General features: G+C 44.7%; 1 protein-coding gene and 1 pseudogene across 1 annotated transcript in view; both read left to right on the top strand.

Moving 5' to 3' along the window:
• Positions 1 to 14,757, top strand: part of LDLR (low density lipoprotein receptor) — a 61,847-nt gene that overhangs the window by 21,326 nt on the left and 25,764 nt on the right. Inside the window, exons 2-5 of the mRNA XM_014535733.1 lie at positions 9,714 to 9,894; positions 11,007 to 11,129; positions 11,916 to 11,968; positions 13,011 to 13,292. Of these exons, the coding sequence (XP_014391219.1) occupies positions 9,714 to 9,894; positions 11,007 to 11,129; positions 11,916 to 11,968; positions 13,011 to 13,292 (639 nt within the window). The remainder of the gene's footprint in view (positions 1 to 9,713; positions 9,895 to 11,006; positions 11,130 to 11,915; positions 11,969 to 13,010; positions 13,293 to 14,757) is intronic.
• Positions 12,888 to 13,738, top strand: LOC102244882 (annotated as a pseudogene).

Raw genomic sequence — 14,757 nt, 5'->3', positions numbered from 1 at the left:
CCTCGCCCCAGAAATGGCCGGTGGGGTCGCGCCGGGGAGATGCGACCCCGACGGACCCCTCAGAATCGCCTTGTTTGTTCGGAGGCTCCCAAGCGGGTTCAGTTGAACCGCCTCTCTGACGATTTTTCACTTTGCAGCGGTTCTCAACCTGGGGGTCCAACGACCCTTTCACAGGGGTCGCCCAAATACATCCTGCATATCAGATATTTACATGACGATTCATAACAGTAGCAACATTACAGTTATGAAGTAGCAACGAAAATAATTTTATGGTTGGGGGTCACCACAACATGAGGAACGCGGCATCAGGAAGGTTGAGAACCACTGCTTCAGGGGGTTTCAGATTTAGATTTGGACAAGAGGCTGTAGGTGCACAGTCCTGAGTGGCTTTAAATGAGCTGCGGGAGCCATAAACGGATTGGGGTTTCCTGATTCACAGGATTGCAGGAAGCTTTTTTTTTATTTTATTTTTTTAATGGGGAGGGGGTTGCCTTTGACTGGAGAGCTTTGACCTCGACCTATGGGTTTGTGCTGGGAGGGGAGCCAGGAAGGCAGGTGCAGCCTCGCAGCAGAGGACAGTGTAATAATTCAGCCCGCAGTTGTGAAGTGCAGGGGCCCGGCGTGGTTGAGAGACACCTGACTCAGCTGCGGTTCCCATGCTGATCCCCTCCTTCCCGGGGGAAGTCATGGCAGTGAGGCTGGGGCAGGACGTGCAGTTTAGTTTTCTCTCCCCCTGGGTGGCTGGGAGCGGACGGGTCTCCTGTTCTGAAGGCGGCTCCGAGTCCGATCTCCCCAGACCCTGGCAGCTGGCAGCTACTTCTCTCTCCTGGTGCAAACCCGATGCTGCAGCAGCCCCGGTGGCTCCTGGGCTGTCTGTCTTCAAAGCATCTCGGGTTGGGGGTGGGGTGGAGGATGTCTCGTTCATTTCCAAAGGAATCTGAGCTGCAGGCTTTCCTTAGCCAGATCAATGTCCCCAAATATGTCCCTCAATGTCTGATGATGGAGCAAAGACGTAATGGCTACTGTAAGGAGAAGGTATCTTAAGACCGACACATGAAACAGGCACTTCCATAGAATATCACAGAATCTATTTCCTTGAGGGAAGATTGGGCCAGAGTGGCAGGGACAACCCAGCAGTTTTCCACTAAAGTTATTCTCTGCTAAAGACTCCCGTGACTGCACATTTTTAAATATTATAACACAGGTACTAAGGGTTGACAAGACCAAGGGACAAAGGATACGGTAGTGCCAGGGGCCATATATCCTGGTGGTCCATACTATCACTAGTTTGGTATTCATTTCTGTTGTCATCTGGTCATTATTAACAAAAGTATTTTAAGGAACACAGATACTCCTTAACTATAGAAGGGTTTTTTGTTTTGTTTTAAATGTTTTTATTGATTTCAGAGAGGAAGGGACGGGGAGAGACAGAGAGAAACATCAATGATGAAAGAATCATTGATCGGCTGCCTCCTGCACGCCCCCTACTGGGGATTGAGTCCGCAACCTGGACATGTGCCTTTGACCAGGATCGAACCCGGGACCCTTCAGCCCGCAGACCGACACACTATCCATTGAGCCAAACCAGCTAGGGTAAACTAGAAGGTTTTGATGTGCTTACTAAGGACAGTGAGTTTAAGCAAAGGTCACAACATGAAAGGACACAGATGGAGATGGTTTTTTGTTCACATCTACATCTATATAATAGTTGTGTGCAGAGTATCAAATATGCCAAGGGCACACCCAAACTCAGAGAACACAGAGCATCCTGTTAAGAGTTGTATCTGCCTTAGCAAATTCTTCCAGGGCAATACTGGGAAAAGATAGGGAGAGCTTTTTTTGAGGCTGGAAACCTTTAAGGGGAATTATGTACCTCATCCTGTCTTTCCAGGCTAGTCCTGCTCTTATCTGTGGGGTTCCTCCGCTGATAATATTCAATTCTAGATGCCTTTCTTGCTGTGTGCTTCGATGGTCCCCTTAGCATTCCATGTTGAATACATTAATAACATCCACACGGCCCTAGCTGGTTTGGCTCAGTGGATAGAGCGTTGGCCTGTGAACTGAAAGGTCCCAGGTTCGATTCTGGTCAAGGGCACATGCCCGGGCTGTGGGCTTGATCCCCGGTTGGGGGTGGGGGGTGGGGAGGGCTTGCAGGAGGTGGTCGGTCAATGATTCTCTCATCATTGATGTTTCTATCTCTCTCTCCCTCTTCCTTCCTCTCTGAAATTAATAAAAATATATTTAAAAAAATAACATCCACACTTTGCCCAGCTGTCAAAGAATAAGCACATCAAAACCTTGTAGTTTAATAACATCCACACTTTGCCCAGCTGACCGTTTGTTGCTGTGGGAGTAACTGCAGTGAATATTGACAGGGACAGGCTACTGCTCCCCAAAGTTGCTTGGCAACAAAGTCTACCATTGAGACCACTCCTGGGGAAACTACCTTGGCGTCCGAGTTCGGAAGAACGCACTGGTAAATTGATTTCTCATTCATTTTCAGCTGAGTCTGCTAGCTCCAGGCATCTCTTCTTTCCAGGAAATGATTCTATCTATAGTTTTTATTTCCCTTACCACAACTACCTTCAGTATGTTGATGTAAGAACGTGCAAAGAATTTTTTATGAGTTTATTTGGGCCAAAATGATGACAGTTGCCAGGAAACAAAATCTCAACGGACTGAGAAAATGCTCCGGAAAATGGCAGTTTTGTAGTTTATTTGATACATTAGAATCAAAGTAGGAAAGGGGCGGGAGAAAGCCAAGCGGGAAATCTCTGAGATTGGATAAAGAGGAAACCGGAGAGACACTTCTTTCACATTGGTGGACACAGGATAGTTAACAATTAACGTTTACAAAACATAGACATAGAATTCCTAGAGCAAGATGAAAATGAGGGGTTCTGTGGTCTGCCCTGGTGCAGAGGTTGTGCCCTGAGAGGTCTGGAAAAGAAGATTTCTCTTACTTTTTTTTTCTTTTCAAACAAAAAAAAAAAATATGGAACACAACGCATTTACGTGTCATCCTTGAGCAGGGGCCACGCTAATCTTCTCTGTATTGGTCCAATTTTAGTATCTATGCTGCCAAAGTGAGCACACTATGACTTTTCAAAGGTATGTTATCTTAGATGCAAAAAGACAGCAGACGGCCTCAATTAAGGTAGATATTGACCTTTGTCTAGGAAGCTACAGGCCATGACTCGCTTTTAGTTAGGAATTTTCTGTGTCAGATCATCCTGTGCGGTTACTCTCAGCCTCTGAGTTTGTAAGGCCTGCCATGCGGGCCTCCCAGGCTTTAATTTCGTCAGGTTTAGTGTGTGGCTCCTTCGTCCACAAGCAGCGTGGGACAGCAAACATCGAAAGCATTTACTACCTCATTTGTGTGTTGGAGAAAAAGCAGAAATGTGTATTCTCCTTTTCTGTTTCGATAACTTGGTTCCTGATTTGTCACTCATAACCGGAGCAATTTAAGGGCTAGAAGTTAGAGATTTGGGGGGGTTGGGTGGGGTGCAGTGCTTCAGTAATTTTAGGCATCCCCAGCAGGAGATATAAAAGTGTGTGCTCCCTTTTGCTTTTGCTGAAATGTAAATGAAACTGACACAGGAAATCCAAACCTTGATTCTGCAATGGGGAGGAAACAAGAAAGATGTGCAGTTCCTTTGGGCTGTAGTGTTCAGAACAGAACCAGTCCCGTCTACCACGGGGACACCCGTCTGATGTGTTGTTACCTGCTGCTGCCTGTGTTGTTGTTTTTAAAAATTTTTTTAAACATTGATTTATTTTTTAGAGAGAGAGAAAAACTGATTGTGTTGTTCCACTTATTTATGCATTCATTGGTTGATGCTTGTATGTACCCTGATCGGGGATCGAACTCACAACCTTGGATTATCTGGACAATGCTGTAACCAACTGAGTTATCAGGCCAGGGCAGTGCTCCCTGTTTCCGGTTGCCGTTCCCACCAGCAATATGCTGGGACTTATTTCTCAGCCAACTGCTGTCTGACTGTACCTATAACAATAAAATCCATCCACTTTTCAAACATTGTCTGGAGCTGTTAGATGACCTGGTCTGATAGAAATAGGTAGTGGTGGGGTCTTCCTGTTGGTGAGGTCTTCAGCCACCTGTGGCTAGCAGATATTTAGAGAGCTATTACCAGGTGAAGGTTTGATGTCCAGGAAAGAAGTTTAATGTTGTTTTTTTAAATATATTTTTATTGATTTCAGAGAGGAAGGGAGAGGGAGAGATTGAAACATCAATGATGAGAGAGAATCATTGGTCGGCTGCCTCCTGCACGCCCCCTACTGGGGCTTGAGCCCACAACCAGGTATACCTGGTATACTCTGATAGGGAATTGAACTGTGACCTCCTGGTTCATAGGTCAATGCTCAACCACTGAGCCATGCAGGCGGGGCAGAATTTATTTTTCTTATCTTTATCCCTCTTTATTTATTTTAAAATTTTTAAAATATATTTTATTGATTTTTTACAGAGAGAAAAGGAGAGGGATAGAGAGTTAGAAACATCAATGAGAGAGAAACATTGACCAGCTGCCTCCTGCACACTCCCTACTGGGGATGTGCCCGCAACCATGGTACATACCCTTGACCGGAATCGAACCTGGGACCCTTCAGTCCGCAGGCTGACGCTCTATCCACTGAGCCAAACCGGTCAGGGCTTTTTATCCCTCTTTAAAGGGCCTTAAGATATTACTATTATTTCCTGTGGCTCCTTTATTTTGTAAAATAGGTCCTTGTGCAAAGGTCGGGTGGTGAGAGCATTAGTGGTGTGGACGAAAAAATGATTCTACAGAAAGTAATCTCACAGGATGTTCTGATTCCTAGCTTGGCAGGTCATGGTGGGAAGTCACACCTCAGGCATGTAACTTCGAAAAGGCTTGTATTTGCCTTAAGCAAGCTCTGTCCGTTGTTTCTGTGCATCTAGTCAGTGATGGCGAACCTATGACACCTCTGACACGCGAACTCATTTTTTTGGTTGATTTTTCTTTGTTAAATGGCATTTAAATATATAAAATAAATATCAAAAATATAAGTCTTTGTTTTACTATGGTTGCAAATATCAAAAAATTTCTATATGTGACACAGCACCAGAGTTAAGTTAGGGTTTTTCAAAATGCTGACACGCCGAGCTCAAAAGTTTCACCATCACTCATCTAGATGAAGACACTTGAAAAAAGCATAACCACCCTCAAGAGAGCACATAATCTTTATATATATATATATATTGATTTCAGAGAGGAAGGAAGAGGGAGAGAGAGATAGAAACATCCACGATGAGAGAAAATCATTGATCAGCTGCCTCCTGCAAGTCCCCCACTGGGGATCGAGCCCGCAACCTGGGCATGTGCCCTTGACCAGAACCAAACCTGGAACTTTTCAGTTCGCAGGCTGATGCTCTATCCACTGAGCAAAACCAGCTAGGGCAAGAGAGAGAGCACATAATCTTGTTAACTGTCCTGTAATCCAATCCTCACCTTGCTTTCTCCTACTTTCATGTAATTTTACTGCCGTTTGGGCCTGACTCTCGAATGCATAAAAGAAACTGCACCACTGTCAGTTCTGCCCAGCATCTGAGGTCTTGTTTCCCTGGCTGGTGACTCAGTAGTTGGAGCAGCGTCCTGTGCACCAAAAGGTTTCAGGTTCAATTCCCAGTCAGGACGAGTATGGGAGGCAACCCACTGATGCTTCTCCCTCACCTCTGTCTCCCCACCCCTCCCACCTTCCTCTCACTCTAAAATCAATGAAAGCCGAAACCGGTTTGGCTCAGTAAAATCAATGAAAAAACAATAACATATCCTCCGGTGAGGATTTTTTAAAAATTCCCTACAGGTTTGGATGTTCTTATGTCTACAATGATAACCAAAGCTTGGCTAGCAATGGGAGGAGGGGGATGGTGACAGAAGCTCCTCCTCCAAGATCCTCATCACCAGTGCCCCTTGCCTGAACTTCCTGTATCGTTTTTTCAAAGATTCCTCAAATTCCCATTGCTTTTTGCCCACCGTGTGTGCCACAGCAGCAAGAAGTGTCATGTCCTGCTTTGGGCATGATTGCGATTATGATTCAGCTGTTTGTCACTGGGGTGTATTGTAGAGGCATCTCCAAAGGAGACATCCTGTTCTGATCAGTGGTTGGGCAATACAACGACCAGTACTGACGGCAGATTCCAAAGCTCAACTCACTGCCTTCGCCCTTCACCCCCTCTCTTCTGCTCTTGTCCTGGTCGCCTGGGCCTTGTAATGAACACTTACCAAGTTCGGTTGGTTCTTGGAAACAGTCCGTGTTTTTCTCTCTCGTTATCACCTCTATCTTCCTCTGGGGCTTCCTCCTATCTCTCCTAATCTCATCTGGCTGGTTTCCTAATTCTTGGTAAGAGCATTGGAATTGAACTGTGAAGACCCAGAGTGTTTTGTTTTTTTTTTAATTTAGATACAATATACTATAAAATGGATAGATAAGAAGTGAGCAAAAGTTCAGTGAGGTTTTTTTTAATTGAATTTTTATTATTATTTTTTAATATACTTTTATTGACCTTAGAGATAGAAGAAGGGAGAGGGAAAGAGAGATGGAAACATTGATTGGCTGCCTCCTGCATGTCCCTACTGGAGATCAAGCCTGCAACCTGACTGGGAATCAATCCGGCAACCTCTTGGTTTCTGAGTCCATGCTCAATCACTGAGCCAAACCAGCCCGGCTAATTGAATTTTTAGAGAGAGAGGAAGGGAGAGGGAGAGAAAGAGAAACATCCATGTGAGAGAGAAACATTGATCAATTGCCTCTTGTACACATCAAACCTTCAATCTTTCAGTGTACAGGAGGACACTCAACCAATTGAGCCACACTGTACAGGATCAAGTGTGTGTGTGTGTGTGTGTGTGTGTGTGTGTGTGTGTGTGTGTGTTTTAAATATATTCTTATTGATTTCAGAGAGGAAGGAAGAGGGAGAGAGAGATAGAAACATCAATGATGAGAAAGAATCAATCATTGATCAGCTGCCTCTTGCACACCCCCTACTCTGGGGCTTGAGCCAGCAACTGGGTATATACCCTAACTGGGAATCGAACTGTGACCTCCCTGTATCATAGGTCGATGCTCAACCACTGAGCCATGCCGGCCAGGCCAGTGAGTTTTTATAAACACCTGTTTCTATGTAATCACCTCCCATTTGGATATAGACTATTTCTAGCCTTTCAAAGAGTTTTCTTCTGCCCCTTTCTCTAATTTAATTACTGCCCCACACACCAGAGGCAACGGCTAATCTGAATTATAATTTAGATTAGTTTTGCCTGAACTAGAACTTCGCATAAATGCAGAGTACATACCCTTGAACAAAATAAGTCAGACACAAGTAATGTTCAGCAAGTCACGTGTGTCAATGAGAGATAGAAACATCAATGATGAGAAAGAATCAATCATTGATCAGCTGCCTCTTGCACACCCCCTACTCTGGGGCTTGAGCCAGCAACTGGGTATATACCCTAACTGGGAATCGAACTGTGACCTCCCTGTATCATAGGTCGATGCTCAACCACTGAGCCATGCCGGCCAGGCCAGTGAGTTTTTATAAACACCTGTTTCTATGTAATCACCTCCCATTTGGATATAGACTATGTCTAGCCTTTCAAAGAGTTTTCTTCTGCCCCTTTTTCTAATTTAATTACTGCCCCCACACACCAGAGGCAACAGCTAATCTGAATTCTAATTTAGATTAGTTTTGCCTGAACTAGAACTTCGCATAAATGCAGAGTACATACCCTTGAACAAAATAAGTCAGACACAAGTAATGTTCAGCAAGTCACGTGTGTCAATACGTTTATCAGCTATTTGTCCCTTAAAATAAGGGGGGGGGAGGGGAGTATTGATTTTTTAGAAAGGTAGGGAGAGAGAGAGAGAAACATCATAGGCTGCCTTCTGCACGCCCCCTACTGGGCATGTGCCCTGACTGGGAATCCAGTGGTGACATGGGATGATGCCTAAGCAACTGAGCTGCCTGGCCAGGGCCCAGATCTTGATCCTTCCTCTTCAACGCCCAGAACGAAGAAGGAAAGGCTGCTCTCAGGAGCAGGCAGCATCATTCAAGTATTTACTCTCTCCATTTCTTTTTGTCTGAGGTTTCTCCCAAGAATGGAATAACTTTCTGTAGATGTGAAGTCTGCTTCAACTTTGATGCATGTACCAGTATAAATTACCTTCGTGCAAAATGAGCTAATGACTACATTTCGCACAAACCATTAAACGATTTTTTTGGTTATAGCTAATGCTCAAAATCAATTGATAAAAGGAAAAGTCTTCTTACAAGGATAGTGGAACATTGAAGTAATATAGCCATCAATCAAAACTCATGTTTATATACTATTTGCCTACAGAACATCTGACTCATGAGGAAAATCCTTCTAGCTGCTTTTATTGTTTTTCTCTTCCTTATTTATTCAATATGAAGCATGCTAACATAAGCCAGGTCAGAATTTTTATTGGCCTCATTGTTTTAGCTTACATAGGAAATCAAAGTTTATACTTTGAGCTTAAAAGATTATTATTATCAGGTAATTGCCAACCAAAAAAAATTGGCTTTGATTCCAGTTTACCATATACCTAGCATTGCATTCTAATTTAAAGTATAGTATTCAAAAAGGAAATGCAGTCAATATAATATATTTTTTTGTTAATCCTCACCCGAGGATATTTTTTCCATTGATTTTTAGAGAGTGTGGAAAGGAAGGAGGGAGAGGGGTGGGGAGAGAGAGAGAGAGAGAGAGAGAGAGAGAGGAACATTGATTGGTTGCTTCCCACATGCACCCCGACTGGGGCCAGGATCAAAGCTGCAATCCAGGTACATGCCCTTGAGAGGAAATTGAACCCGAGACCCTTGGGGGTACAGGCCGATGCTCTAACCACTTAGCAATGCTGGCCAGGGCACAATCAATATAATTTTGATCTCTTTTCCAAGGTGCAAAAATCATGTATTTTAGGCAATTTCCCAGACACTTACTTCATCTTCATTTTTATCTAAAAATTTGAGTCTTTTTTAAAAAATTGATTTTGAATGAGAGAGAGACTGACTCCCTATTCCACTTATTTATGCATTCATTGGTTACTTCTTGTATGTGCCCTGACCTGGGATCAAACCTGCAACCTTGGCATATCGGGACACTGCTCTAACCAACTGAGCTGCCCGGCCAGGGCCCAATTGTTTTTCTAGGAAAATTTTCTCTTATTACACCTAAGGCTACTGTTTCTGTTCCATTTCTTTTGCTCTGATGTTGAGATATTTGATTACCTTTGTTGCTGGGTTTCTGCTCTCTGGCCTCCACACTAATAATTTATCATCATTTTTCTTTCTATTTCCACTCTACCTACTGGAGAAAACTCAAGTTTTAATGATTTTGCACTGTCAATTTTCGTCATTACTGTTTCCGATACAGGCTTATAATATGCTAAATAATTTTCTTTACAAATGTACATGAAAGTTCTAATATTTTGTCCCCAGATCCCAATGAATTTGTACTTTGGACTCAACAAACCATTATGTCAAAGACTTACATTTTGTTGACAAGTCTCACTTTTGGATGTTTTTTTGCATCCTCCGCTATACTTTTGGTTCATGAAATTTAACTTGTACATGTTTCATTTCCTGGGAACCAGACTGTTATAATAGGGTTATATTTCTGGTTTGTTCTTTAGTTGGCAGGAAACAGACATAGGTAGTGTGGTCAGTTTCTGATCCTGGCATTGAATCTTTCTTCCCCTTTTCTCTCTTAGTGGAAGGCAATTGTGAGAGAAACGAGTTCCAGTGCCAAGATGGGAAATGCATCGCCTACAAGTGGGTTTGTGATGGGAGTGCCGAGTGCCAGGACCAGTCTGATGAATCCCAGGAGACATGTAGTGAGTCCCCTTTGAGTATTACACCCATCCCAACACTTAAAATATATATATATATAATTGATTTCAGAGAGAAAGGAAGAGGGAGCTAGAGATAGAAACATCAATGATGAGAGAGAATCATTGATTGGCTGCCTCCTGCATGCCCCACACTGGGGATTGAGCCTGCAACCCAGGCATATGCCCTGACTGGGAATCGAATCATGACCTCCTGGTTCATAGATCAACACTCAACCACTGAGCCACACCAGCAGGGGCCCCAACCCTTTTTGATGATAGCAGGGAACAGATGAGGTGGATTTCGGCCATTAGATTGATATGTTCAACCATGAATTGGGAGGTGGGGAGCAAAGATATCACTAGAACATCCCTTGAATAGCTCTTTTAAAAAATTGTTTTGAGGGGTAATTCACACAAACAAAATTAACCATTTTAAAGTGACCAGTTCACTAGCATTAATGCATTTGCAATGTTGTGCAACCACCACCTCTATCTCATTCCAAAACCTAGCGTCTGATTTTTAACAAACTCCATTAAATTTTGACCCAGAAAGGTGGGATTGGCACCTTTTTTCTGAAAACTCTGGGTTCTAAAATAGATCCAGATAGAAGCATGGAACAGACTATAGAATCTAAGAGGGAAGGCTCTGGGTTCTAAAATAGATCCAGATAGAAGCATGGAACAGACTATAGAATCTAAGAGGGAAGGCTCTGGGTTCTAAAATAGATCCAGAGACATAGAAGCATGGAACAGAGTACAGAATCTCAGTGGGAAGGGGGGAGGGTGGGTGAGTGGGAAAAGGTTAACCAAAGAACTTGTATGCATATATGCATAACCCATGGACACAGACAATAGGGTGGTCAAGGCCCCTAGTATATATATAAAACCTATGGACACAGGCAATAGCGTGGTGAAGGCCTGGGATGGGTGTGGGTGGAGGCAGGCAAGAAGGAGCCAATGGGGGGAAAATGAGGACCTATGTAATATTTTCAACAATAAAGATTTAATTTAAAATAAAATACACGCAAAAACTGGGTTCTTCCTTGCACAGCTAGGACTGGGGAAGCAGACTGGCCTTCCCTTTGAGTTAAGACTCAATCCTGTTTCTCCCACAGAGTCTGTCACCTGTAAGGTGGAGGACTTCAGCTGTGGGGGTCGTATCAACCGTTGTATTCCTGAGTTCTGGAGATGTGACGGCCAGATAGACTGCGAGAATGGCTCGGACGAGCAAGGCTGTTGTAAGTGTGGCCCCTCACTGGCAGCCCACAAGCCAGAATGTCCATGTGGCCCGATGGGCTTCTGGCTGCTATCAGAGCTGGTTCCCCAAGCAGCCCTGCCTGGTGTGGATCAGCTGCTCTTCACTCAGCTCCACCTCCTGGGAGCGCATACCAAGCCCCCTCCCTCCCATTGAAGCCCACCTCGGCTAGAAGGTATTGCAGCAAGTAGTGATGGCGCCCCTCTTAGGGTTATCAACACACTCGGTGAGGTTGTCCTTGCCACATGGCATATGCTTCCGTCAGTGAGCCACTATGACCACCGTCAGCCACCCCAGGAGGCTAAGCACACAGTAGGTATTCACCCACCAAGATCACTCATCCAACTAACCACTAAGAGGAGGAAAGCTTCACCAAAGAAACAGACTTCTTCAAAGAAACAAGACCAAGAATCCTGGAGGGGAATTCACTTTGGAGCTGGGTGTCTGTCTTGGCTCTTTGATTTTATGCATTACTAGAGGCCAGTGCACGAAATTTGTGCATGGCAGGGGGAGGGGGGCGCCCCTCAGCCCGGCCTGCACCCTCTCCAATCCAGGACCCCTTGGGAGATGTCCAACTGCTTCTCGAAATCTGGGACCGCTGGCTCTTAACCACTCACTTGCCTGCCTGCCTGCCTGCCTGCTTGATCGCCCCTAACTGTTCCCCTACCAGCCTGATTGCCCCTAATTGCTCCCCTGCTGGCCTGATCGCCCTGCCTCTGCCTCGCCCTGCACCTGGGACCCAGGCTTCCCTCCCTCTGGCCAGCCACAGACACCCAGGACCCGGGCCGACTTCGCCTGAGTCAGCCACAGCTGCAGGGGACCGCGGGACAGGTGGCTTGTCCCTCTCCCGGGCTGCAGCCTGGCTGGTCCCCATTCCTCTCTCGCAAGTTCCTTTGTGCCTGGCTGGTCTGCATTCCTCTCTTGCGAGCTCATTTGTGCCTGGTTGGCCCCCATCCCAATCTCCCCAGTGTTGAGTGTCTGAGACATTATGGAGTGATGATGTGCTGACATGAGGGTGTGATGACCATTTGCATCTTAACTCCTTATTATATAGGATTATTATTGTTTTTTCACGTGTGTAGATTTTTTTTCAAAACCAAAATAACGGAAAAAATAACTAAGATCACATTAACTCTTCAAATTCACAAAATATAAAAGTCCTTAAGAGATTTTTAAAAAGACTTTAAAATTGATTTTTAGAGAGAGAGAGAGAGAAACAGAAACATCAATGTGAAAGAGAAGCATGGCTTGGCTGCCTTCTGCACGTCCCCAACCGGGGATCGATCCTGAAACCCGGGGATGTGCGCTGACTGGAATCGAACCCACAATCTTTCAATGCACAGGACAATGCCCAACCAACTGAGCCACACCAGCCAGGGCCTTAAGAGATTAAAAAAAAAAATCAACAACAAAATGGTTTACTTGCATTTACCTTAGAAATACACAACTGTATATACAAATAAATAACCTTCATTAGTAGTCATCTAATGAAATGATGTCTTAGGAACATTTTAAAATAAAATGGATAAGTGTTATTTCCCAGACTTTTTTTTAAAAATATATTTTATTAATTTTTTTACAGAGAGGAAGGGAGAGAGATAGAGAGTTAGAAACATCGATGAGAGAGAAACGTCGATCAGCTGCCTCCTGCACACCTCCTACTGGGGATGTGCCCGCAACCAAGGTACATGCCCTTGACCGGAATCGAACCTGGGACCCTTCAGTCCGCAGGCCGACGCTCTATCCACTGAGCCAAACCGGTCACGGCCCAGACACTCTTTTAATTTTCCTTCCGGTTTCATTGAGATATAATTGACATATAACATTGAGTAAGTGTAAGCTCTGGAGGTGGCTGTGGCACTAGGATGATGAACGCCTCTCCAGCCTTCAAGCATTCTTGCTGTTCGGAAGCGAGAAGATCATCATTAACAAGGACACCAAGGTATTCAATGCCTGTTTTTTCACCATCAACGAAGATCATACACTAGGAAACATTATTAAATCACAGCTGTTGAAGGACCCACAGGCGCTGTTTGCTGGCTACAAAGTCTCCTACCCCTTGGAGCACAAAATCATCTTCCGTGTGCAGACCACACCAGACTACAGGCCCCAGCAGGCCTTCGCCAGTGCCACCCAGGCCTCATCAGCAAGCTCTTTCTGCTGGAAGAGTGATTCCAGGTGGCCATCAAAGACAAGCAAGAAGGAACTGAAAATTTTTTTAAAAAGAAGGAACTGAATAGTAGGCTGGGAGGGTCTTGCTTGGCCAGTTCCTACCCTGCACTGGGACCTTCTCTAGGCACCAAGTGGAGGAGAACAGCTTGTCCCAGCCATGGGCCTCCTTGGAGACATGCTGGAGGGCCCCTCCCCTCACACTGATGTGTCTTGTACACAGATTCTGTAGCATCTTCCTAATAAAGTGGCAGGAAAAGACCCGGATGTGAGCTGAGGCTGAGGTGACTTCACAGCTAATGGATCCTCAGACTCAGTGGAGGTGGATTACCTGACTCAAGGACACTCAGGGGCCACATTTCAGAGTGCATTGGCCCAGAGACCCCGATTTCTATCTGAGAGGGTGGCAGGAACAAACTCATTCTGGACCAAGAACTGGGAACCCGGGGGGCTGCCGGGGAGGCAGTCTAGAGCAGAAGGAAACTGAAAACCTGTGTGCTTCCATGAGTCTCTGCTGGAGAAGCTTTAGCTGCCAGGTCAGCCCGTGTTAGTGCAGCAACACCAGATGGGGCCCACAAACAGCTTTCCCAGGCTTCTCGCTTTTTAAAATATATATATTATATATATGACTTACTTCAGAGAGGAAGGGAGAGGGAGAGAGAAACATCAATGATGAGAGAATCATTGATTGGCTGCCTCCCGCACGCCCCCCTACTAGGGATTGAGCCTTCAACCCCGGCATGTGTCCTGCCCGGGAATCGAACCTTGACCTCCTGGTTTAGAAATCGACACTCAACCACTGAGCCATGCCGGCAGGGCTCTCAAGCTTCTCTTATATAGAGAGAGTTTAATAAAAAATATTCACCAATGAAAACAACAAAAAATATCCATGAAAGTTTAAAGAGTATGACTTGAGACATGATGATTTGATACACATGTATATCTGGCCTCTGTACTAACAGGTTTCACCTCCATTGACGAAACCAACTGCAGATTGAAAATATTGCAAGGGGAGGAGAGAAATTCCAGAATGTTCCCGAAAGCAAAACTTGAATTTGCCATAAGCCGAGAACTATCCCGAATTTATGCAAATGAAGTGATGTGTAGGCATAACCTGCCTGGGCCTATACACAAATACAGTTTATATGCAAATATAGGTTTTATGCAAATACAGATATATAAGGGACTTGATTGAGCATCTTGGATTTTGGTATCTGTAGGGTTTCTGGAACCAATCCCAGTAGGATCCCGAGAGATGATTATATTGTGAAATGATTACCACAGTAGGACTACTTAACATCTCTATCAACTCACATAATTACCGCTTTTTTTTTTTTTGGAGCGGGGTGTGTCTCATTTAATAATAGCAAACCCTTAATCAGCCATTCTTGCGAGCCAGCCCAACCTGAGAGCTGTACTCACCAGTCCTGATAATAAATTCC

This window comes from Myotis brandtii, unplaced genomic scaffold (assembly GCF_000412655.1).
Source record: "Myotis brandtii unplaced genomic scaffold, ASM41265v1 scaffold1496, whole genome shotgun sequence".
In the NCBI taxonomy this organism is placed as follows: domain Eukaryota; kingdom Metazoa; phylum Chordata; class Mammalia; order Chiroptera; family Vespertilionidae; genus Myotis; species Myotis brandtii.
Note: the sequence above shows the minus strand (reverse complement) of the source record. Positions and strands in the feature narration are given on the sequence as shown.